The sequence below is a fragment of the Macrosteles quadrilineatus genome, unplaced genomic scaffold (genome assembly GCF_028750875.1).
Source record: "Macrosteles quadrilineatus isolate MER2022 unplaced genomic scaffold, UCM_ALF_1.0 Scaffold_9__3_contigs__length_116548681, whole genome shotgun sequence".
Lineage (NCBI taxonomy): Eukaryota > Metazoa > Arthropoda > Insecta > Hemiptera > Cicadellidae > Macrosteles > Macrosteles quadrilineatus.
The window spans coordinates 52,923,406-52,948,694 of record NW_026542602.1 but is presented as its reverse complement, the minus strand read 5'-3'; the positions used below and the strand labels follow the sequence as shown (position 1 = coordinate 52,948,694).

The 25,289-nt window shown below is 33.6% G+C and overlaps 1 protein-coding gene across 1 annotated transcript; it reads left to right on the top strand.

Annotated features, from left to right (window-relative positions):
• Nucleotides 1-734: 734 nt before the first annotated feature.
• LOC129003800 (GTP-binding protein Di-Ras1-like) lies at nucleotides 735-23,642 on the top strand. The gene is made up of 5 exons (XM_054432107.1): nucleotides 735-928; nucleotides 14,950-15,173; nucleotides 16,087-16,364; nucleotides 19,311-19,491; nucleotides 20,554-23,642. Exons 2-5 carry the CDS (start codon nucleotides 15,012-15,014, stop codon nucleotides 20,692-20,694), a joined length of 762 nt encoding a protein of 253 aa, XP_054288082.1. The 5' UTR covers nucleotides 735-928; nucleotides 14,950-15,011; the 3' UTR covers nucleotides 20,695-23,642.
• The last annotated feature ends 1,647 nt before the right edge of the window (nucleotides 23,643-25,289 follow it).

Genomic DNA, 25,289 nt, shown 5'->3' with positions numbered 1-25,289 from the left:
TTAGGGAGTGAAACACGTTATCAGTCCCTAGGGAGTAAAAGTCAGCTTTTGCCATTGTTACTCATTTTTAAATACAAATGTATGAAATCGCATGAATCGAATCGCATTTTATTGTATTCAAAGTTTGTGGCTTTGCCAATACAGTATTACAGTATTACCTTCTTGTCAATAGTTAAACATATCTATATAATTATGTATACTACTACAATCTTTATGGAAGAAATAAATGAATCACTTACTAAACAGCTGCTTGTTTGCATTAGTAAAATTAAAAACAAGTTGGAAGTAGTTTTAAAAGGCTCTCTTCGTGATGCATTTTGGTTAAGTCAATTAGTTTGATTAAATAAAAGTGCAATATAACGAAAATTGTAGTTCACCACACGGACAAAAAGTGTTCAACAAACAATAACTCGTAAAAATTTACCTCAGGTTAAAGAGGGTCACTTTACACCCTAGTGGTGAAATATACTTTCTCGTATTGAGAGGTGTTAATAATTTTCCCACTTAAACAGAAGTTGTCTCCAACTGTTTCTCAGAACGTGGGTTCTGTCAATCAAGTGATCAATTTCAGAAGATCAAAGTTGGAGTTAATGTAGATTGCCGCAGGAGTTGGGTAATTGGTCCAGGTGTGACTGTGGGAGGTGGAGGGGGTAAAGTGGTGGGGGGAGTGGGAGGCGCCACCCTGTCTCGGTCGCGCCAGTCTGACGCGCGCTACCGTCGAGGTCGGACGTGTTTCAAGAGTAGTGTTGTCGTACGAGTGCTTGTGTGGGAGTGTTTAAATATTTGGTTTCGTTTTTCAACAGGTGAGACATATAAATGGTGTTAACATACATTTGAACATCAAATGCAAACCGAACATAAACATATTTATGAAGAGGTCATAAACATCCATATCTGAAAACGAATGGAGTATGGTGTATGGTTAAGGGTAACTATGATAAATATTTGAAGTAAATTGCTTACGTAGTATTTACGTTACATATTTAAATATCAAGATTCTTTTCACAAAATTATGTGGGGGAATTATACATGTTTTTCTTGCTATTACCCTTCAATATGTGCATACGCTAAAAAGCTCCAATACAAAATCATGTTTGTAAACAAATTTTATATTTATATCCACATACTAAGGGTTATTTCTTCTAAAAGAAAATTGAAGCAATTCTACTTACCAGAGACAATTGCGTGATTCCACCCGCGCAATCTAATGTGACCTTTTGTTTACAATGATTGGATTCATCCAAGGCGTGGCATCGTTTTGTTGGATGAAACCTGTGACAAGTATTAATGATGAGATTTTTGGTGGTAATAGTGGATTTTAGGTGTATTTAAGTGCATTAAAAATATTAAATATATTTAACGAAACGTACAATAAAATTCATAATGATTCTAAAACAGGTATATATCAGCGAATATTTTTTGTATGTATGATGGAGTACTATTTTCTTCAAGAAGTGCTATTCTTAATTTTGGTAAATATTTGTTAATTTTGTTTGTAAAATGGCCTCATCTTTTTTTAAATAATTAGCTTCTAGATAATGCATTAAGAATTGCATCTAGATTGCCTAAGAATGTCAGAAAAAGTGTATTTAACGCAATTAATCTATTTTAATCATAATATAAAGTAAAATGTATTAAAAACTACAAAAATGTTATACATTTTTTGATTTCACTTCGTGTTGACTACATCACAGATTAAAATGGTATATTTAAACATTGTGATTGATAAGCTAAATCCTCGGAAATCAATTTGTAAATGTGTAATCCTACAAATACTATTATGTGGTATATGATGAGTTTAGTGTACGAATAATTACTATTCATCATCAAGTGTCGAATTGCGACGATTAGTGATGCTATTTACTGATCTCGAGTGTTCGCAATGCTACGGCAATTATTAAATTAATATGATGATTACCGGTTTATAAATATACTTTATAGTTTTCTATGAAATATCGTCCATACAAAGTAGGTATTTTAAGCCAAGTATGAATGGAGATGAGTGTAGGAGTGGCACGATCTTGTCTTGTTAGTGACTAAGGCCGACATATTCCTTAGACACAGCTGTTAATTAATAGCCTATACAGCTAATGGCAACTACGGGACCTACAGTTTATACTAGAATCTAGACCACATTTTTGCCTTGGTATTTACAAATTGGTCTAATTAATAGGATAGTACTGCGGATAGTCGTAGTACTCACGTTAATCCACACCGGGGAGTATCGCATCCACAGTGCATGCCTATAAATATCCACAATTAGTGGCTTAGTAGATGGATTATAGGACGAAATGTGGTTACACAACCAGAACTTCCACAGCTAATGCACATATTAGTATCCGTGCGTACAACAAATCATTTGTAAGAATAACAATTTTAAAACTTGCATGTAGTTATAAGGGTGCAGGCAAGGGATGAAAATAAGTTGATTAAAGTATCAGTGTAAGTTAAATAATTAACAAATAGAATGCACTAGATTTTAAACTGGTAAATGTCTTGTTTTACTTTCCAAGTCACAGTTAAACTAAGAAAGTTTTTTACAGCTTAGCTTAATATGTTTACCCAGACTAAATGGTACCAAATTGAATTTCCTATAAAACTGCATACTAAATAAGAATGTACTACAAAATACGGATTTGATAGTTTCTGTTTGTGGGGATAAAAAAAAACGAAATACATGTTTAACCATTGAAATCATTTGAATTTTTACTTACCTCGTAAGCAAAAGTCATAGCTTGTAACAATTTTAAATTGAAATTACATTGAATTTTGTATGATTCCAAAATTAAATTTTGGTTGATTATCAGTTTATGAGAATCGTGTTACATGACTGAGTGGGAAACTTGTTAGTTATAATGTTTTGACACTATACACAGGAATTATTATAATGTGTTAAGGGTTTGACAGTATGACTTCATGATAAAAAATGTTGTTACGACAATTATTTTACTGCCTAAATTAACCTTTTTTGACAGCAGATAACCTCATAGTGAAAGAAAGGAAGATAATTTGTTTAAATATATCTGACTAGATTAATAACTAACTATTCTAGCATTAAAAAGTAGTTGAACCAAACGCAGGTGTCACTTATAGAGCAAAATGTATAAAGCAATTTGTTTCTGCGGTCTAAACGACAAGAGTTGAGGTGAAAAGACAGTTTTCATCGTCACGTTTTGGACCCCCCCCTAAACCTCTTCACCCCCCCCCCCCCCCTCAACCAACCACATTAAGTACCGACACCGAGAGGTGAGTGCCTTCTGCCTCAGTCGAAATTAATTTTGTTTCGTGAAAGAGTGTATTCACTTCTTTAGTACGTTTATCTTAATTAATTTTTGTATCTAAAAAATAAAAAAAAAAATACCAAATACATATATTGTTTGCGTTTTATGCATTTTACAGAATGTTTACTATTTAGCTGTTTGTTTAACAAAACAAAGAAATACTGAGAAATGACAAGTAGTGTTTTAAGGAGATGTGGGAAAAATGCGCGCCAAAAGGCGGTCAATAATTTAAAAAGTATAATTAAATTCATAATCCATAATATTCTTGAGATATATTTAGTCAGAAGTTACGAACTACAAGCATACTCTTATTGATGTTTTCACATAAAGTATAAACACTAGACACACTGTTTGACACCTTTAAACTGTTGGGCTTCAAGACACTGTAATATTTTTAATTGGAACTAACTGCTATACGGCAGGACAAATCAGTTTCCTAATCATTTAAACAGAATAATCTATCATAAAGTTTTAGATGGTGGCCATACGAAGTTAGGTATTTTAAGCCAAGTATGAAAGGAGATGAGTGTAGGATTAGTGGCACAATCTTGTAGTCTTAGTACAGGAGTGGACGTTAATCCACACCAGGGAGAATCGCATCGACAGATCATGCCTATAAATATCCACAATTTTAATAAGATACTCAAGGACCCTCTGAAGAGGAACATGCTTAAAGTAGAAGATTTATCTCCATCAGCTGATCAAGGAATACTAGTTGTGCAAAAATTATGAGTCAAGAACTTAGATAATATGAGACAATTCTAAATTGCACTAGTCGCAACAAGAATTTGTATCTTAATTTCGTCTTATGTTTTCCAAATTGTGTAAATGTGGGGACTTAGTGTAGTGCAGTGACAAAGCAGCTTAAGAGGATTTAATAACCTGTATCGCACAACGTGTGCAAATGGCTGTTTTGTTGTATGTCTAACTGTCATAGAGAATTAACAAAAATTCCTACGTTATTCTTTAATTTGGGAATAGATAAACTGTTGCGGATTACATGTTTATTCATATACATCTAACTTATTTGGTAAGTTTATTTATTTCATACTAGTCTACCAAAGTGCCAATAAAAATCACACTTTACTTTCCTGTAGCAGCGAACCTAAGTAGGACTACTCATTAAAATTTGATGTTGTATAAAAATTAAATAAATCTGAAAATTTCAAGGGAAAATTCCAGCCAGGTAAATGGAAACTCGCTTGTCTGCAGGTTTGATGCGGCGGGGGTATAAATATGAGTTAGGTTGTTAAAACTAAATGTTAAATAACCAATTGATTTGACAGTTGATAAAGAAGACCACAATTTTACAGTATTCAGTATTGGAGTTTACTGGTTGTTTTGATCTTCGTTTTGTGCATTAGAACATATTGCATGTAGTTGCTAAATGTGCCGTTCTGATCCAAATAAACAATTAAAAAAATGAATGTTTATCCAAAAGGAAATATTGAAACAGAAGCGAGCAAACATAAATACACATGTCGAGTATTACAAAAATGAAAGAAAGAACGCGCGCAATCAAAAAGCTTTATCCGATTTCAACGAAGGAAAAAGTAATATATCTCTCTTCAAAAGCGGCGTGTTTGATTCAGTTACACTAGGAATTTAAATATTTAGTGTGTTTTATTGGCTGGTGTTTGTAATGTTCAAGGAAAATGGTTGAAAATTACATTTGTTTTCTTTTCATTAAGTTACTATGTGTATTGCATGCATTTGTTTGTTTTTACTCATTAGTCTATGATGAACTTGTATTATAACATTTTGCATAAAAAGTGACATAGTAGTAAAATAACAACAATTAAATTATATTGTTATAAGTTTTTAAAAGATAAATTTTTAAGTGATGGTGTATACCATAAAGAGCTACTGGCAACTAAATATATAAACCATCAAATAAGTAATAAAATATTAAAAAGTTTAACACAATTAATGGTGGTCAATTTTAAATTACATGACCATAAGAAATACAAAACGTCAGCCATTTTTAACAGGAGCAAGATATCCACCTTGGATTTGCGCTGTTATGTTTACATCAGGGTCACTCGATAGGGGTTTACATTTAAAAGTTTGGGGCAACCCCTCCAAATTTAGTTTTTGGGGACAGAGGCAATATTAACTAACACATCCAAATATAGTTTTTTGTAGCCAGGAGTAATGTCTGAAATATTATTACTGTAGCTACTTTTGGTTAGGAGTTATTAAGCCGGTCCGGGACTTTTGGGACAGTCTGTATTTTTTTCATAGGTTTTAAACAGCACTAAATGTAAAGTAATGCTATTTACATACAACACACATATTGGAGTCCCGTCAAAGCAAAGCTTAGAGGGAAGCCACAAACTATGTAGAAACCGATGAGAACATTGGCCACATCCTCCAATCTCCTTTGACTGCGACTTACAATGGAGTAACACCACCATGTTTGAAATTAAATATTAAATTATACAAGCCACTTCTGAGAATAAATTATATTATTTTTGGTACTTGTGGTACTGTACTTTTTTTAAATAGATAAAGATATTAACGCACTAGCTTTGCCAAGTGCGTCAATTTTGTCGAGTTTTTAGAAGACACTTAAAACATGAATTGCGCATTATTTTGCTCTTCAATCTTTGGTTTTTGGTCACAATCTGCATTACTACACTGTATTTTTTAGGCAACGACATAAAAGGCCTCTTTGCTAAGTTCTAAATTCGGTATGAAAAATACTCTCCATTACATTCTGGTATTCATTTTCATTAATTTGATTTAATTTGTTTTTAAACTAAAATTTTATATTTTATGTTCGTTTACAGCAATTGTTTGTGAAAATTAATTTAATATAAATGTCACCCAAAGTTTAGTAACAGTGGGTAGACTTTCAGTAAGCCTGAGATTATGGTTATATTGACATAACACTAATGTAATCAAGTTACTAGTTTCCCTCACCCCCTTTACACCACTAAAGAGAAGAAATAATCAAATGACATTCGCAATTAAAAGCAGTTTATATTTATATCTTTGACATTACGTCAAATTAATTTTCAGACCATTGGTTCTCAATATACTCTATTAAGTTAATATTAAATTTGACCTCTCCTCTTACAAAACGAAAAAGAAGCGAAGAGCAAATTTACTCAGGAATTGGGTCAAACTTTAACCGGGGAACGTAGTTTTTTGCTGGCGAAAATTACAGTTTATTCAGCGTATAAAAATGGTTTAAAATATTTTTAATCAACGTACTTCCTAAAAAGTAGTTTTTAGTTAAAATATCGGGGAATATTTCATCAAACATTCATTCCCAAACATGACATAAGGTAGGGGCTGCATTTTATTTTAGCTGCCCAAAACCAATGTGACTAAAGTCTTGATGGTAATGTGAGTTTATTTATCTTACTACAAAAACTTTTTTTTTAAATTAACATAAAATGAAGCATTGAACTAATTTTTTTTTATTTTTGCATAACACATTCAATAGCTTTCCAAGATTACAATTTGTTTTATTATTAGTTGGAATAGGTAAAAAAACAGTAACTTTTGCTAAATGGTAAATCACTATCAATAGACATTTATATCAAAACTCACGAGATTTAAATCCATTTGCCTAAGCTATGATTCTGTTTAAATTTAAAGAACGAAATAGTTGTCTGCATACAAGAAAAGGTCAACACACACACATGATCTCATAATATAACAAACCCTTAAATTTTTTAATACGAAAATTTAATGGTTGATCAAAGATCCTGTTTTGTACGTAGAAGCATCAGTTTTCATGCAGTTCTTAAAAATACAGAAATGTTTAATTTCGAGCTTAAAGGGCGATGTTTTAGACGGTGTCATCTACGTGAATATTAATGGACCAAATGACAAACCCAAAATCCAATTACTGAAGCATTAGTATATGCATAGACTTCCATGTCAATCCCAGCTAACTGCGAGTTTATATGCCAATGTTGTGAGATGTGATAGAAATTTTGCACCAGGCTTTAGAAAATACAGATTTAATTAAAGTGGCTTTTAGGATTCATAGATAATTGAAAATGTAACACCATGGCAAACAAGTACCAACCATGTTTATAAATCCAACTTTTTAAACTCAAATAATTGAAGATTTATTGGAAATATTTGCACTTCCTAACAAACTAAGATAATAAGTAGGCTAATAATATAATTGACATAATAAATTACCTATTCTGTAATCAAAAAGGTTGTTTTAATTACATTTTCCCATTTTACTATTTTTATTCAATGTTTGCAAGTAGTAGGGGAAAAATAAAAATAAATATATTTATAAGAAAGAAATGGATATTCAAATAGAGATTATTTTATTATTTCATCAACATTAAAATGTTGGAAACCTCGTCTTCAATGGATTAAAGAGCAATATTCATAAAAGATATATTTCAACTTTGATTATACCAAAAGCTATTTAAATTAAATGAAAAGAAATATAAGAACCCTAATGAACCTTAAAGAAAAGAAAGGTTTGGTGTGGTATGGCTGTTTATGTTTGAAATCAATGTCAAGTAAGCACATTTTAGAGTTTTATTGTTTTTTATTATAAAAAGTGTAATAATTACACTAATATTTAACTACTAGCATGAGATCTAAGGTTAATACAGTGTGTATATTAATGTAAATTCGAATATGCAAATACATAATGTAAGAGTCTCTCATTTCCCTGAGATATTTATCTTTACAAACTCAAATAGTTTTTGGAAAATTAAATGACAAAGTTCCTCAAGGGGGTGAATAATCAGTAGTGCAAGATTCCTTTACTATTTATGCTCTATACAAAACCTAAATTAATGACATTTTTAAACACACTATACACTTTGCTCTATACAAAAACTTGTTGTGAAATCAAAAAAGTTGAACTGAGGTCAAATCTAATTATGAAAACACTCTTCCAAAAAACCTGCCTCAACATACTCTTGCTCCCAAAAGAAGTAATTTTAGTTCATTCCTTTTAAATTTAAATCATGTTAGTTTTTATCAAAATGTTTTATCATACATAAAACTTAAATGCATACTATACATATACACGATTACATGCACTGTTATATATAGGTATACCACATGCATTTGGTTTTTATTAAAACCGAATAAATATTCAAGCACTACAAATAGTTATTGATATCAATGATTAATTATAACTTAAATTAAGTGTAATTTAATTCAAAGCTCAATGTCTAAAATTACTACTAAAATTAGGTTAGACCAGCTTAACACTAGCGTAAACATGATAATCAAAACACATACTAACTAAAACATATTTAGTGTTTATACTCAATGTGAAGATTAAAACAGTATTATATTCAGATTGGTGTGGGTTGCAGGGTATTGCAGTGAAGGTGAGAATAACCTTTGTAAGTCCTTTAAGCCAGGAAGAGTGGGTTCATCGTTTCATACGTACATTTTCAAAGTTGTTTGGGCACTAAGAGTAGGTAGGAAACCATTTCAGACGCAAGGCGTATATTGTCAATATCTCTCGAGGCAGTTTTGTCAAAATCTTTATATTATACATGAAATATAATTGATATTTTTTTAAAGAGTACGGAAAATTTCTTACACTAGGGGAAACCCGTCGAAATCGACGGTTACTTTCAAGGCTTACGTTAATTCATCTAACTGCGATGAATTGGGTGAAATATACATATTTTGAGCATTTAACATTGTTCAAAGAGTAAGTGTAAAAACAATAACAATATTGCGTTAGTTGCCAAATTTGGTTGTTCATTCAATGATTAAAATATTTCCTATCCTGTACGTCATCGGAGTTATTATTAGTATGTTATATGGTATCTCTTCCTTTGGTAGAACCTTTAAATAGTATTTAAATCGTATTGGTGGATCTTTTGTAGCTAAACACTTCCGAGATTTCATCAGTGTTTGAGAAAAAATATATGTTTGTTGAGAAGACACGTTCTAACTTCAAAGGGAGGTATATCCGTTACAGTGTAAGTTTGATTTTCCTTCGTCACGTCTCGTCAGTTCATATCGTACTTCTGTGCCAATGAATGAACCCTCTGGCATAGTTTTGAGAAATTGACTGTGGGGTTACTGATAAAGCTGGAATTCCTTGACATGGGGGATGTCAGTTAGTTGTCTCGGCTCGGCCTTATCAATAACATAAAGTTGTCAATATAATCTCTCTACGGAATGTTAGGTGTAGTGGAATACATGAAGTAAAGTTGGCTTTTATTCTTGAACTGTTAGGGGCCTCCTAGTTCATATGATCTTGGCAGCTTCATTGGCAATAAATAATGAAAATGACATAGCAATTGAACATTTCCAAAAAGCAAAAATACTGTAAAATGGCTGTTACGTATATATTAACGTTTACATATTGTTAATCAACGTATATGATAAATACTTTAATCCTTTAATACGTTTTTTTTTATGGCGACCATTCATAGTAGGTAAGCCAAGTATGAATGGAGATGAGTCTAGGAAGAGTGGCGCGATCTTGAAGTCTTGTTAGTTACTAAGGCCGACATTCCTTAGATACAGCTGTTAATTAATAGCCCATACAGCGAATGGCAACCAAGGGATCTACAGTTTATAGTTGAATTGGAACCAAATTTTTTTTTTGCATTGGTATTTATGAATTGGTATAATTATCAGGATAGCACTGCGGGTAGTCGTAGTACTCACTCGTGCGGACGTTAATCCACACCAGGGAGTATCGCATCCACAGTGCATTCCTATAAATATCCACAATTCGTGACCTCCTAGTAGCTGGATTACAGGACGACGCCACCCGTCCCAGTCAAAGGATTATGTGATCTAGTTTTAAAGGAATATGACCTTTCTGTCATGACAGTAGCTGCTTAAATAGTATTTTCTCTTTGTACCATATTTTACAGCCAAAATGTCGTGTTATTTTCAATAATGTTACTAATTCAGTGCGCCAAAGTCCGTAATATAGGCAGGTGCAAATTATTTGTCAAGATAGGTACCATTTAAGGCAATGTTTCTAAGTTTGGATTTTATTAGACACAATAAGAGCAGATATTTCTACATAAATATTTGCTATTTTGTAGAATAATATGATAAAATGTAGGCAAAAGTGGCGAAAAAGGCAGACACCAACCCGTGCAAGTGATATAAGATAGTTCAATAAGAAATAATTTAAGAATTGCTGTGATAAAAGGATTTTCCACTGATTTCGTAATGGAACGTTATATTGCAAAACATGGCATGATAAAGAAGAAAATCAATTTTAAAATCATAAAATAACATTGCAAATACTTATTTGGTAGAATTCAACTCCCAATAAATATGTGTTGTTTGAAATACTATTTAAAAATGAAAAAAAAAAATTATTTTAAAATTTTATTTAAAAATTTTATTTAAAAATGAACAGCTGTTTCATTAAAAAGTATTATTCTCATGGCCAAAATGTAAACAACTCTGTGGAGGGATCTTTAAAGGCTTCTGGGGCAGAGTCCTAAGGGATTTTGCTTAGTTTTTCTTTTCATAACTCATCTACAGACCAAGACCTTTCTTTGGACACCTCTACCAAGTTTCTACGCCCAACCGTTCTCTAAAATTAGTGGGGACAAAGTTTCCAATCAAATATTTAGATTCCCCCATGTTAATCTTATGGGAGAAACTCCAACTTTGATGGCCTGTGGGGCAAAGCCCGAGGATTTTTACTACATGAATTGGTGAAAGGGGGTGTCTACACAAAAAATATTTTATTTTGACACGTCGTTTGTAAAAATTCGTCCATTATTAACGGAGGAGTAGTGTTTTCAAGAAATCGCCTTCACGTATTATATATAAGGATTCCAGCTGAATTTATTAAGCTTGTATGTAAAAAAATCTACTTTTAGTCTTACTGCAGCAAAACAGCTGATTTCGAAACATGAATTGCAGGTCTTAAATAGCCCTTTCGCTCCTCGGGGAGTAAAATTAAGCTGTAGTCGATGACGTTTGTAGTACATTTTGCTCACTTGTTAGTGTGGTTTACAAGGTTTAGTGTTTTTAGAAGGTTTACATATAGTACCTAAATAAATTCTTAATTATTGCATTGGTAAATAGATTTGACCCATGAAAAACATCTTTAATTGTAGAAGATGTCAATACAGTTTTATGAAAACGAATACTCAAACAACTAACAAAACACAAATGAAGCCTTCATTAATACATATTAAATAAGTAGTGCACGTAGTGTTGAGTATGCATTGTTTTAGCCGTGACTATAAACAATTTAATCTGTGTAACCGAAAATTTTAATAGAGAATTAAATAACTTTCTTTTCATTACTAAGCAGTAAATTGATTTTCACGTTTGTAACGTATTAAGACGCCTCAATCCACTTAAATAATATTTACACTTTATTTAAACATCAAAGAAGAAAATTATCGTGTGAAATACGCTTTATATATTTAACCCTGTAGAATAATTAACGCGTATATTAAAGGTCATTGTGTTTTAATTTTTTGTATTGAAATATTTTACCAATAATATACACCACTTAGAATCACAAAAGTCTCTACTTAAAAACGGATTTTTCAGCTTCAATTATTAAAGTTAAACCGCAAGAGATAGCGCATTAATTTTTTATACATCCGAATTTAATTTTAACATAAAAAGTATTTCTTATATAGATGCAAAAGTATTTTGCTCCGGTGGATGAAACTCCTATCTAAGGGTGGTAAACAAGGAGTCTCACTACCCTCTATAATCTGGAAATAACAAGATTATATCAAGTTCATTGATCTGGATAGGATCTGCTAGATACCGTCTAATAGGATACAAACTGGTAATGTTATTCACTGCACAGAGCAATCTTTAAAACTTTACTTACAATACTTATTAAGAAAAACTATACATCGTTGGTAGCATTTAATATCTACCACGGTGTTGGTTAGCCTGACTCTCTTGTATTGAAGCGAGCTGGTCTAGTGGTAGAGCTTCAGAGCCCGAGGTCCCGGGTTCAAATCCCGACAATTACCAATGCATTTTATCTATGTGATAGTGCTGAAACCCTCTAGGACTAACCGGAAGTAATGTGTAAAAGAGTTTTGGGCTAAAACCTATCGTCCTAGCATGTGATGGTGGGTTCATTGGAAAAAAGTATTTAATAGGTTGATTAGTGATTGGATAGGACTAATTCGTTTGTAAACATTTGATTGGTAGTTGTTAATAACAAGTCTTTTGTTATGGAACCGTTCCAATCGATTCAAAATAGGAAACTATTTAATTTTAAAATAGTTATTAATTGCATGCATTTGTAAAATATTAGTGAAGGAAGTTTTTAATAACAATTAATCATTGAAAGTAAAAGCTTATCCAATTGTATAGTTTAATTAATTTTGCATAAAAAAATTGTGTTACCTAAACTTTTTTTAATGCTTTGAAAATGAACACAACATTTTAAATAAAGTAAAGCGTAAATATTGATATTATTTAGGAGTTTGTGTAGAGTTTTAGGCTTTAATTGCTTTGCAGTTCAGAGAGGCCATTGAAATGCTACAATTTCACCAGATTGATTATTTTACGTTCAATGGCTGACCTACTTCCTTTCAAGCAAGCGAACTTGCATTCCGAAACGAAATTTGAATGTCAAATAATAATTTAATAACGGATTTTGTAATACTTACCTGTTTGTGGTTGATATTGATCACTCCACTGTTGTTTAATTAATGATTTTGAACAAATCCAAGTGGTAACATTAAATGCTATCAGTTGCTAATTGCAAATGTAAAGAGATGAATCAATAAAGTTAAATTATGACTAATTCGATCAATTATCAATTATTAACCAGTCAGATGGGGACGCCACCTAGGTGCGTATTTTAACCCAAATATGTGTGAAGGATGAGTGTAGATGTGTAGAATGAGAGATAATGTTTTTAGCTTTGTTACTGACTAAGATCAGCTGTTTCATGAGCCAGAATCATTTATATTAAAGCCATATGACCAGTTTCGGACCATCCAAAAACTACTACTTATCCAACTAAAAAAGTTGTTAATTTGTTACGGTGTTCAAAGGTCCTGGTCAAATGATGTTAAGATTATTTGGAACTTACAAAATCTCTGTGAATATACACAACTTTCCTAACAGTTTATTTAAAAAGGGTATCGATGTTTTTCTTGGTACAAATGTTAGCTTACCTTGCTACTAAAAGTGAGAGTTCTCATAGGACCTAGTTCGGAGAGAGTAACTGCCCGTTGTAAGGGTAGTGCTTGGGGCTTATGGAAGTGGATAAAACAGCAATACTGTAGGAAATAAACACCCTTAATCCCAAGTGCACAATTACACATCTTTACTACAACATTTAAAGGTTTCACTAAGTAATTTGTGGTTTTTATGATGTTTAAAATTACTGCTGGTGATCAAACAGTTTTGGCACCTTGTTAACCAAGTTACTATTTATTTGAAACAGCATGTGCCTTTTCATTCATTTACCAATGAAACGGTTCTTACACTTTGTTGACTGGATTAGGCTACTATTTATTTAAAGCAACATGTACCTTTTCATGGTTCTGCCAATTTTGTTTATTGGGTTACTATTTTTGCAGCAACACATCCCTTTTGTTTATTTCTGGCAAAATGGTTCTAGAAATCTGTTGACTGGGTTACCATTTATTTCCAGCAATCACATATGGCATACTTTATTTTAAATTACCATTCTAATAGGTGCTCACCCTAATAGTAAATTGAATTAGCCATTTAAAATTGATCCAATCATGGGCCTTGTCGATTGAATCGATTTATGATACCTTGCTGGAGGGTGAGGACAACTGGGACTGCTGGTCGCACTTTGTACGGAATGTCCTTTAAAGGACGATCTAGATCAGATCACTGTTTAGATTTTGTAAGAAATGAACTGCTAGACATGGAAGTAAGCCCCTCGGGCGTAGGCAAACTCAGCCTAGTTCTGATGAAGTACGACAAGTGTTCCCTGGCTAGTGTCTGAAGAGTAGAAGAGGTTTTTAGTGGGTAGTCTCTGGGCCTTAAACTCGTTGGAGTCCCACAATACAGGCTAGCCACCTGTGTGCATAAATGCATTTCCCAACTCTCTGTGCTGGATTTTGAGGGTTGAAATATTCTGGTTTGTTACAGTTTAAAAATTATTTTTCATTTTAATATTAACAATTCCATTACGTACAATGTATTTGTCAAAAACAGTGGCAGGCAATGATGAACTAAGTGCAATCGATATTTCATAGTGAACCAACACGCTCTTGTTTGCAAATCAAACACTCGATGAGATTAAAGGGTCGGATTTGGAGCTGTTTGTTGATAGCGAGTCACCAGCCACAGCACATTATTTTTACTAATAGAGGAATTTTTTCTGTATTTGTTTTTAGATTAACTTTATTAGATTTATTTAAAAATAAAATACTCCTAAACCATAAGTTTTCTCATTTTTGGACGAGCTGTTGGGTTAGGTTGAACAATATAAGAAAGAGGGGGTATACAAACTACAGGACCCCTTCATAGCTGAAGAACAATCTTCCCAATTTGATTTTATTATGGTTTTTAATTGCGTTCCAGTTTACAGAAATCCAAGAAGTCAATCGAAAATATAACATGAAAAGGAGAATGGAGGTTGAACGTTAAACGTCTAGATCCTTAGTGATTAAGAGTTAGTTGTGCTAGCGTAAAATGAGGAATATAATCTAAATTAGTGTAACCTAATAATCTCATATCAATGTTTGTTTGTCTGTTTCAGCTCCTCCTCTAGCCAAGATGTTTGAAAGCTAGGAGGAACCAGGTGATACAAAGCTGGGGAGAATGTCGGATGAACGCATCCGCCTGGTGATCCTGGGAGGGGCGGGGGTGGGCAAAAGCTGCATAGTCAAGAGGTTCCTCTTCAACCAATACGTGGACAGATACAAAAGTACTGTTGAGGACTTGTATAACCGAGAGTTTGACCTAGGACCTGTCACGATAAAGGTAAATATAGTGCATTTATAAATTGGAATTAGAGGAAGTTTCATGAATTGCCATGGATAAAGAGCAGCAAGTCTCGAGCAGTAATTAGGACCCCTTCACTAAGTGATAAGGGGGTTATGGATAATGACATTTCAGTAAAAAAAAAGATTATATTGGATCCCGCATTTAAATACATTTACAATTGATGTAAATTATTTCAACAGTGTTCTCTACTATAATAATTTAACCAGCCGAAAATCATTTCTATGAGCTACACCACAGAGAAGTAAGGTATAGAGGAAACTTGCTTATGGAACAACCGTGCTTTCAGCTGTAGTATCTTGGGGCAGAAATCTACCTGTGAGAAGCAAAGAAGAGCCCAAAAATGGCTCCCGAAGTGTGGAAATTGCTATCACTGAGGACATTGAGTCTTAGAATACCGTGAGCGTTGTAGTACATCAGGTCGAGGGGGCGGTGTTGAACTGCCCTTTGTGCTGGTGCTAGAGACCACTACAGTGTTTCATCTTGTGTCCTCTGTGGTTACACGACAGTAGCGTAATTTAAACACAAATTCAAACTAGGCATAATTGTAGTACGAATGAGAAGAAGTTTGTGACCTCATGACTAAGGATGTAAAAATTGTTGCAAATATGTAAGAAATATTGTTCAAAAAGGATTTGATTAATCATTTTAGAGTAAAACATAGTTTCCTCTTGTAATATAACTTTTAAAATAAAAAAAAACAACACATTATGAAGAACTTAGCATGGTTATTTATCTTCAGGGTGCATTTAATATTATTTTTATACAAGTTGGGAGACTTATCAAAAACTGTGGAGTGATAAAAAAAATCTTCTACACCTTTTTCCATAAAAATAAGTACAGTATCTAAAGAATTACCTTATACTTCTCTAGCATCGGCTGATTTTCCTAGGTGGATATTCTAGACACAGCAGGCGACATACAGTTCCCCGCAATGAGGAGGCTCAGCATAGCAACGGCTCACGCCTTCCTCTTAGTCTACTCCATCACCTCCGCAGATTCTTTCTCTCAAGCCAAATGTTGTCTGGAAGAGATTCGTGAACAGCGAGCCGACTGGCAGGAAATCCCTACTGTAGTGGCTGGCAACAAGCTAGACCTGGCAGTGACCAGACGGGAGGTCAGGGTAGAGGACGTCAGTGAGTGGCTGTTCTGCTCTCTACCTAAACTGAGGTGAGGTCAACATTTGATGTAGAGCTAGAGTAGAACTGGTAGGAGATCCCCACTGTAGTAGCCGGCAACAAGCTGGACCTGGCGGTGACCAGACGGGAGGTCATGGTAGAGGACGTCAGTGAGTGGCTGTTCTGCTCTCTACCTAAACTGAGGTGAGGTCAACATTTGATGTAGAGCTAGAGTAGAACTGGTAGGAGATCCCCACTGTAGTAGCCGGCAACAAGCTGGACCTGGCGGTGACCAGACGGGAGGTCATGGTAGAGGACGTCAGTGAGTGGCTGTTCTGCTCTCTGCCTAAACTGAGGTGAGGTCAACATTTGATGTAGAGCTAGAGTAGAACTGGTAAGAGATCCCCACTGTAGTAGCCGGCAACAAGCTGGACCTGGCGGTGACCAGACGGGAGGTCATGGTAGAGGACGTCAGTGAGTGGCTGTTCTGCTCTCTGCCTAAACTGAGGTGAGGTCCAACATTTGATGTAGAGCTAGAGTAGAACTGGTAGGTGATCCCTACTGTAGTAGCCGGCAACAAGCTGGACCTAGCAGAGACCAGACGGGAGGTCAGGGTAGAGGACGTCAGTGAGTGGCTGTTCTGCTCTCTACCTAAACTGAGGTGAGGTCAACACATGATTTATTGCTAGAGTAGAACTGGCAGGAGATCCCTACTGTAGTAGCCGGCAACAAGCTGGACCTGGCGGTGACCAGACGGGAGGTCATGGTAGAGGACGTCAGTGAGTGGCTGTTCTGCTCTCTGCCTAAACTGAGGTGAGGTCCAACATTTGATGTAGAGCTAGAGTAGAACTGGCAGGTGATCCCTACTGTAGTAGCCGGCAACAAGCTGGACCTAGCAGAGACCAGACGGGAGGTCAGGGTAGAGGACGTCAGTGAGTGGCTGTTCTGCTCTCTACCTAAACTGAGGTGAGGTCAACACATGATGTATTGCTAGAGTAGAACTGGCAGGAGATCCCTACTGTAGTGGCCGGCAACAAGCTAGACCTGGCAGTCACCAGACGGGAGGTCAGGGTAGAGGACGTTAGTGAGTGGCTGTTCTGCTCTCTACCTAAACTGAGGTGAGGTCCAACATTTGATGTAGAGCTAGAGTAGAACTGGCAGGAGATCCCCACTGTAGTGGCCGAAACGAGGTAGACCTGGCAGTGACCAGACGAGAGGTCAAGGTAGAGGACGTCAGTGAGTGGCTGTTCTGCTCTCTACCTAAACTGAGGTGAGGTCAAACATTTTATATAGAGCTAAAGTAGAACTGGCAGGAGATCCCAACTGTAGTGGCTGGCAACAAGCTGGACCTGGCAGTAACCAGACGGGAGGTCAGGGTAGAGGACGTCAGTGAGTGGCTGTTCTGCTCTCTACCTAAACTGAGGTGAGGTCCAACATTTGATGTAGAGCTAGAGTAGAACTGGCAGGAAATCCATACTGTAGTGGCTGGCAACAAGCTGGACCTCGCAGTGACCAGACGGGAGGTCAGGGTAGAGGACGTCAGTGAGTGGCTGTTTTGCTCTCTGCCTAAACTGAGGTGAGGTTCAACATTTAATGTAGAGCTAGAGTAGAACTGGCAGGAGATCCCTACTGTAGTGGCCGGCAACAAGCTAGACCTGGCGGTGACCAGACGGGAGGTCAGGGTAGAGGACGTCAGTGAGTGGCTGTTCTGCTCTCTACCTAAACTGAGGTGAGGCCCAACATTTTATATACAGCTAGGGTATAACGGTTTAATATAGAAGACTAAGGCTTTACAAATAATGTCTAAGACACCTTTTTGGTTAATTTCCGAAGGAAAAATTTACGAAATATGATTGTAACTATTATGTTGCTACTCTTTTTTATATTTTATTCAACGCAATTTTGTAAAAAAAAATAACATCCTAATTGTTTTTGCGTTAATTTCCCAAACACAGTGGTTAAAAGCAACACATCCAATTTCTGGGATTTACTAATCTTTTTTAATAGACCGAAAATCCCTACAAACTCGAGAATAACCATTTCATTATTTTAAAAGACATCATTTTTACATATTGTATCCATTTAAACTGCGTTTTAAAATACCTAAGGTTTTATAGTATTTGTTTTAAGTCATTAGTAAAACTTAATATTTTGTTTCACCATTTTCAAAGCAAATGAAAATAGTACGACATTACTCTTGCCTGTACTACATTTGTTAGTCGATATTGTATTGTCCTTTATGCTTAAAAGGACCTCAAAAAGGATCTGTGAAACAAGTGTTATAAGACGAGCCACTAAAGCCGTTTTGATGACCCTTGGCATTAGGAATCAATGGCTTGTCATGTAATCATTGGCTGACTGAAGGGTCCTTGTATATTGCAGAATTGCGGTCCTTGAATGAGGGTTTAAAATTACTATACCTCTATAACACAATTGACAGTCAATTCTGATTTTATAAATCATGAATGTGTTAAAGATCGTATAGTAAGTCCATCTGCATTTACTTTAAATGAATATGTTTAGAATTTATACTGAGGATTTATATTTTTGTTTACTAAATTCCCATTCTATGAGGCTGATTTTCGAAAAGAAATGTTCTACTTTTTGCCATCGTATTTGGCTTTCATTTTGTAAACCTAATGCTTATAAATAACTTATCTTAATGTAACTTTATAGTTCGTGCTATTAATTAACCAGGAGGAATTTATAAAGTAACTATTTATGTGAATAGCCTTGAATCAATAACCTTTTGGGTGATGGGACATCCAAAAATCTCAAATCGAGGGTGAGACATAAAAATGTGTACGACTCAGTGATTATACAAATTTATTTATTTTAATAGGCAAACAGTCCAACAAACAGTCATTGAATAAACCCTTTACTGTTCAAAAACTGAAAACCCAAATTCAAACTAACAGAGATGTACAAACTTGTCAATGCATGGAATATTCCATATTGTGTAATAGTTTTCATCAATAGATTTGCATTTTGATTGCAGAGCAAAACTGATGGAGTGCTCGGCCAAAGATAATTACAATGTGCGTGACATTTTCAAGTGTTTTGTCACTTTGTCACGGATTTTGCCACCGGCGGAGGACGAGACGCCTCTGAAGCGACGGTCTAGCGCCTACGTCAGAGGTGGACAACGTCGTGCGGCCAGTCCTCAGACTAGCTCTGAGGTATGTAAATTATAGTTGTTTAGAGTCTTCAAAAGGTACGAGAACGAAAGTATATATTTTGATCGTTGTAGGTATTGTAAGAAAGTTTGGCATCAAGTCAGACATTTTTTTAGAGGTTGGTGGCCTCTTTAACCATGCATATGCCCGCCCACATAGAATACAGATCTGTTCGTGGATCGTATTCAGCAAAGCAAGGGGTGAGCCGGTACAGTACAAAGGTGAACTGCACTGATAAAATGTTTGTGGGAGTGACTAGGGTCCGAACCATGTCCGAATTTACGACATCACTGCCTTGGGCCTGAAGTCCATAACGCTACCAACTGAGCACCGACTCACCAACTATTATTTATAACACACTTATTTTATAATAATTTTCACTTATAATAACTATTTTTTATAAAAAATATAATTTTTAGCAAATATGCATTTTTCTAGTGTACTCGGGATGATCCATAAGGAATTTAAGACTAACCATAGATAAGAGCGTATGTTGAGTAGTACGATAAACTAATGGTCTTTTTTGGAGAACTCGGATCTACAAACTCAGCAGAGGTGTGTTTAATTCTTCTCCAACTATATGATATTGAAAATTATTTACTTATTCAAATTGTAGACATATTTACTTTTAATTTTTCACTGATATTAAAGAAAATAATAGATTTAAAATTATCTAACAATGTACCATATAATTATTAAAATTTTTTACCACATACTATTTGAGATAGGGAAATGAAGACGGTTTATAATAAAAATGAGGTTAATTACTGACTTTGACTTGATAAATTGGCAGAATGTTGTTCAACCCAATATTTTTTTCACAGGAAAACACCCTTTTAATATAAGCATGCATTTAAAAATACAACCTTTAAGTAACGTATCTGCAATTGTCTATTGTCATTAACTAAAAAAAAACTTTCGTTATCTAATAATTGACAACTTCACTTTAAGAATGTATTTTTTGGTTCATTTTCTAGATACATTTTCTTATAAGTATTCTCCAGCTGCAATATTCCTAGCATTATTTTCACTTGTCTCCCATAATAATTGTACAATCTATTCCAGGCAAGCACAAGTACTCCGACCAACCCGGAACCATCCAGGGCGAAGCCCCGCAGCCGTAGTCTCATCAGACGTAGCAGCAGAAAAGCTAAACAGCAAATTCGAGATGCTCATAATGGCACTGATGACTGCAACGTCTCATAGAGCCATAAGATTGCAACATCTCATAAGTCATGAGATTGTGAAGTCTTCTAGATCTATGAGATTGCAGCCTACAGATTGCACCAACTCGTTTATTTTCGTACTTAGGTGCTGAGATTTGGACGTTATATTCCAATTTGACGTGATTTTGAAAATCGGTAGTATACATTGAAGTTTTTACTAATAAGTAGGTTTATCAGTTTAAATATTCTGAATGCTCAGTAAAGTTTAAAGTTGATGTTAGCTTGAAAGATTTGGTAACAATGTCACTTTGAAAAATACTTATAAATGTTTGTCTTGAAAGACAAAAATGATTAACTATGTAGCAAGGACTGAAAGATTAGTATTTTAGAATTGAGATATTTTAAATACAAGAATGATAATTGGGATGGTTTCATAAGGCTCAATTTCACTACGTAACCAAGATTCCTTGAGCACTTCATTTTGTATATTGAATTAGAATTTTTGCGTACTTGATTATAAAATTGACTGAAAAAAAAACATTCTATGTAACGGTAGACGCTTTTTCATTGACAGAAACATAGGTGGTGATTTTTTCTTAGGATGTTTGGCTATTTTAATTACATCACTCCAGTTTTCATAGCACTTTAGTTGATTTGAAAATTAAAGACGATTACCATATGATTTTCCTTTTTGGATTAATTAAATGTAGCTTTTTAATCAAAATTACTCTAATTTACAGCATTAATTTGTGCTGGTGTTCAACTAAACCTATTAATACTACACTCTTAAAAGGCTCAAGCTTCAAAAGGCATTGGCTCTTTATAGAAGTTTTCCAATATAGGGGAAAAAATTATAAGAGAAATTGGGCCTTAGTCTCTCAAACACATTTATTACATCTCTTAAACCAGGTAAGAGCTTTAATGTAGATTGCTAGAATAGAGTACGTTTAGGGTCATTATTAATGTACTTTTAAGATTTTTTATGTTTATATGTGCATAGTGTTAAGGGCTTGTGTAATTTTAAGAAATATAATAGATATTTTTGGTGGGCAAAACGTTGGTAAATTTATTAAAATCTCCAATATTTAAAAATGTTAGCATTTAAACTTGGGAGTTAAAAGTGTATATTTTTTACTTTAACGCTGCACAATTTCAAACCATAACATTTTCGAATATAAACGCCATAATTCACCTATGGCTTTATATTATTCGCTATTATGATTTATAAAAATAAATTATGTTGAAAAACACTCTCTCTGAGTATGCTAGGAATCAAACGATATTGAATATATTGGAATTTTGACATTTAAAATTAATTCATATGTTACATTTGGGATGGTTTTAAATGTTTTAATTGGTACTATAAACTGTTTGATGGAACCTGTCACCTTTCCCGCCGTCTACCTTTGGATCTGGCCAATGGCTTAAGGCTCGAGCCATTGGCCAGTCCCGGGAATAGGAGACAAATTCCATCATACAGACAGCCATATGGACCGAAAATCGCTAACGGACCAAATAAGGTGCACATTTTTACTTTTTACTACTTGTAAGTTTTTTTTAGCTTTGCTTGAATAACTATTAGGTAGTAAAGGCCTATAATACAAGAATAATTACGTTATTAAGACTAAGACTGTACCACTTAGAGCTTAATAAGTCAGCAGATAGATTTAATTTAGAAGCTTGTTGTTTACAAATATTGTCTTAGATTCATGTTTAGTTCCCGAATAATTATTTTTAATGGTTTATATGAATGGTAATAACAAAAATAGTCAACCATAAACTCAACGTTTTTTTATGATCTCAGACGCACATATTTAGGTATGATTGTAAAACATTTAAAATAAGTGTTGATTTTATGGCTAAATGTATTTGTTATCCGTCCTTAATTGTACATAGGATAAATGGTAATTACAATATATGTATTGCTTTACCTGTTTAAGGTCCATCCACAGCCATATTTTAGATGTTTCATAAGGATCAGGTTCAATGCATGATTTCATTTTATCCCAATTGCTTGTATTGTACGGAGTTAATTGTAAAATTTAATGAAAGTTGTATGTGTAAATTATATTGAAAATTCTGTTATCTTTTTTGTTATGGGTTAACTTAATGCAGAAGTCTATGGTCTATGTTTTTTTTTTTATTTGAGGAAAATTATTGCTTACCCAATATTTAACAGATTTAATTAAGCTTTGAATTTAATTTTTTTCAGGTTTACATGTTTCTCCGTACATTTAGTATCCAAAATGTGACGGACTATAGTGTGATAATTTGTGGAACGTAAAGATCTGACATCGAACTGTCTAGATTGGGTTTACTTGTAATGTCTTGATGTGTGTTTTACTAGATATTCCATGTCTTTGATGTCATTGGTCAATGTATAATTGAAATAAATTGATTAAGGTTTCCATGTTATAATTTTACAGATGTTTGATATAAAAGTTTATCACAGTTTAAAATGTTGTTTTTAGATGAAACATTTTGCTGGATGGCTTTGGTAGTTTTGTTAATATTTAAACAGTTTAATTCACTAATTTAACTAACAGCTGATGTCAAAGTTGATTCCTTAATATATTGTGAATATAGTAGTTTAAGATAAGGATTGAATTATTTAGCCAACATATTAAATATGATGTATTATAGTTTAAACCATTCTTAATTTGTGATACTTTCAAAATAATTATAATTACGTAAATAATTGATATGCAAAATAGTTTATTTTATTTTTGTTATTGAATCAGCATGAACGTAGCGTGTAAAAAATGTTTACGCTGGTTTAGCCTTGCAGTTGTATGTATGTTATTGAATTTCATGTTAATTATTTAATGTTTATTGTTATTTACATTGTTAAAGTTTGTTATCGAAGTAAATTATTATATTTGATGGTTACGCTTAATATAGCTATTACTGTATGTTATGATCGTAATGTATGTAGGATGGGAGCAAGATTTAATGTTTGACCATATCATATTGTACCAATACAAGATAATAAAGTTTTTGATGATTTTCTTCATTTATTTGTACTTTTCTGTGTGAAACCATTGAAATTATACTTTGTTGTATTTAAACTCATTACGGTTCAAGAATCTTACAAATAAATTACTAAATGATTTTTTTTTCACACCAAAACCATAACATATTGTGCATATTCCATATTGCCACTATTACCATACCCCATCGACCATTTTTACACTATAACTATACCATATTCACACCATAACCATACCATATCGACACCATAACCATACCATATCGACACCATAACCATTCCATATTGGCACCAAAATTAAACTATACTGACCATATTGACACCATATAATCCATACAGTACCACACTCCAGGGAATATAAAATGACTCACCTAATATGACTTCCAATTAATTTCATCTTTCAAGTAACCTATATCAAAGTTTACGGTAAATTTTCTTTTTGAATTTATTTGTCTTACCTATCAGATGCAATAATTGTTGAATAACTATTTTTTTTCATCTTTCAACCATAAAAAAATTGTAATACTTGCTTTAATGACTGAAGAACGTCAAGCCAACAAATAAACCTCTCCTGTCTATCGTATTCCTTCTGCTGGTGAGTAAATGTTTTCAGTAGGATTTTTAAGCACAGGCGCTTAAGTTTTATACGACACATTTTTCTGCTGACGACAAAGTCGATTTATTAATGTATTGAGAGCTAATAGTCAAGAGATGTGTATGTTGTTTGAAAACAATATTTTTACTATGGTGCACCCTTGAACACTTTTAACATTGATTTAAAAGTCTACAGTATTTCATATACACAAATTGACAGATTAACTTTAATTTTATTTGTATTTTTGATGCTTAGGTGGATTTGTTAAATCAATAAACTATGAAAAATATTCTTACATCGAGTTGAGCAAATACATAATACATAACAATTAATTAATTCCCAAATAATTTAGGCTTGAAAGTAATTATTTCACAAAACATTAAAAATGCAACTATAAAATACGGTAATAGCATAGTTTGAAGAGAGATTATGAAAGATTATAATAGGTAAATGCATTATGTATTGGAGAAACATAAAAAGTTATTCAAATAATAATTGTAAATTCCTTAAAGGACCTACAATGCTGAATTCTACCAATTCTATAAATTAAAGAATATCTAAAGAATTTCAAATTTAAATATATTATACTTTATTTCAAATACATTGTTAGTTATATAAATATAAAATACGAATCGTTTGTCCAGAGACTGGCTATAGAAAGAACATAACCTCATTGCCAGTAGAGTGCTTATACGTCTAGCTTCACTGGGCTGTAACAGCTAGTGTGTGCTCATTGTTGACTGTAGTTTGACTCTGATTTTCATTGGAAGCTTTGCAAGAAAACTATTAAATTATACCATTATTATATATGAAATGTATACTATACTATACTGACCATATTGACACCATATCCACACCATTTTCACCATATTGGCACCAAACCCAAGCTATGGAGCTATGTAACAATGGAGTTCATATATTTTACAAAGTTTAGTCACATTATGATAAGAGTTCGTTAGTTAACCGTTCAAAGTTAATAAACGGTTGCAATTGTTCCTATCACGTTGTCCATATATTGTCCCAGTAGTAATTATTTTTTTTGTTTTACTAA

Bases quoted from the DNA above. Each gene is read 5' to 3' on its own strand.
- LOC129003800 (XM_054432107.1), top strand. From the start codon at position 15,012: ATGTCGGATGAACGCATCCGCCTGGTGATCCTGGGAGGGGCGGGGGTG. The intron at 16,365-19,310 runs GTGAGGTCAACA...TTTTGATTGCAG, and splicing joins TGCTCTCTACCTAAACTGAG to AGCAAAACTGATGGAGTGCT. The intron at 19,492-20,553 runs GTATGTAAATTA...AATCTATTCCAG, and splicing joins GTCCTCAGACTAGCTCTGAG to GCAAGCACAAGTACTCCGAC.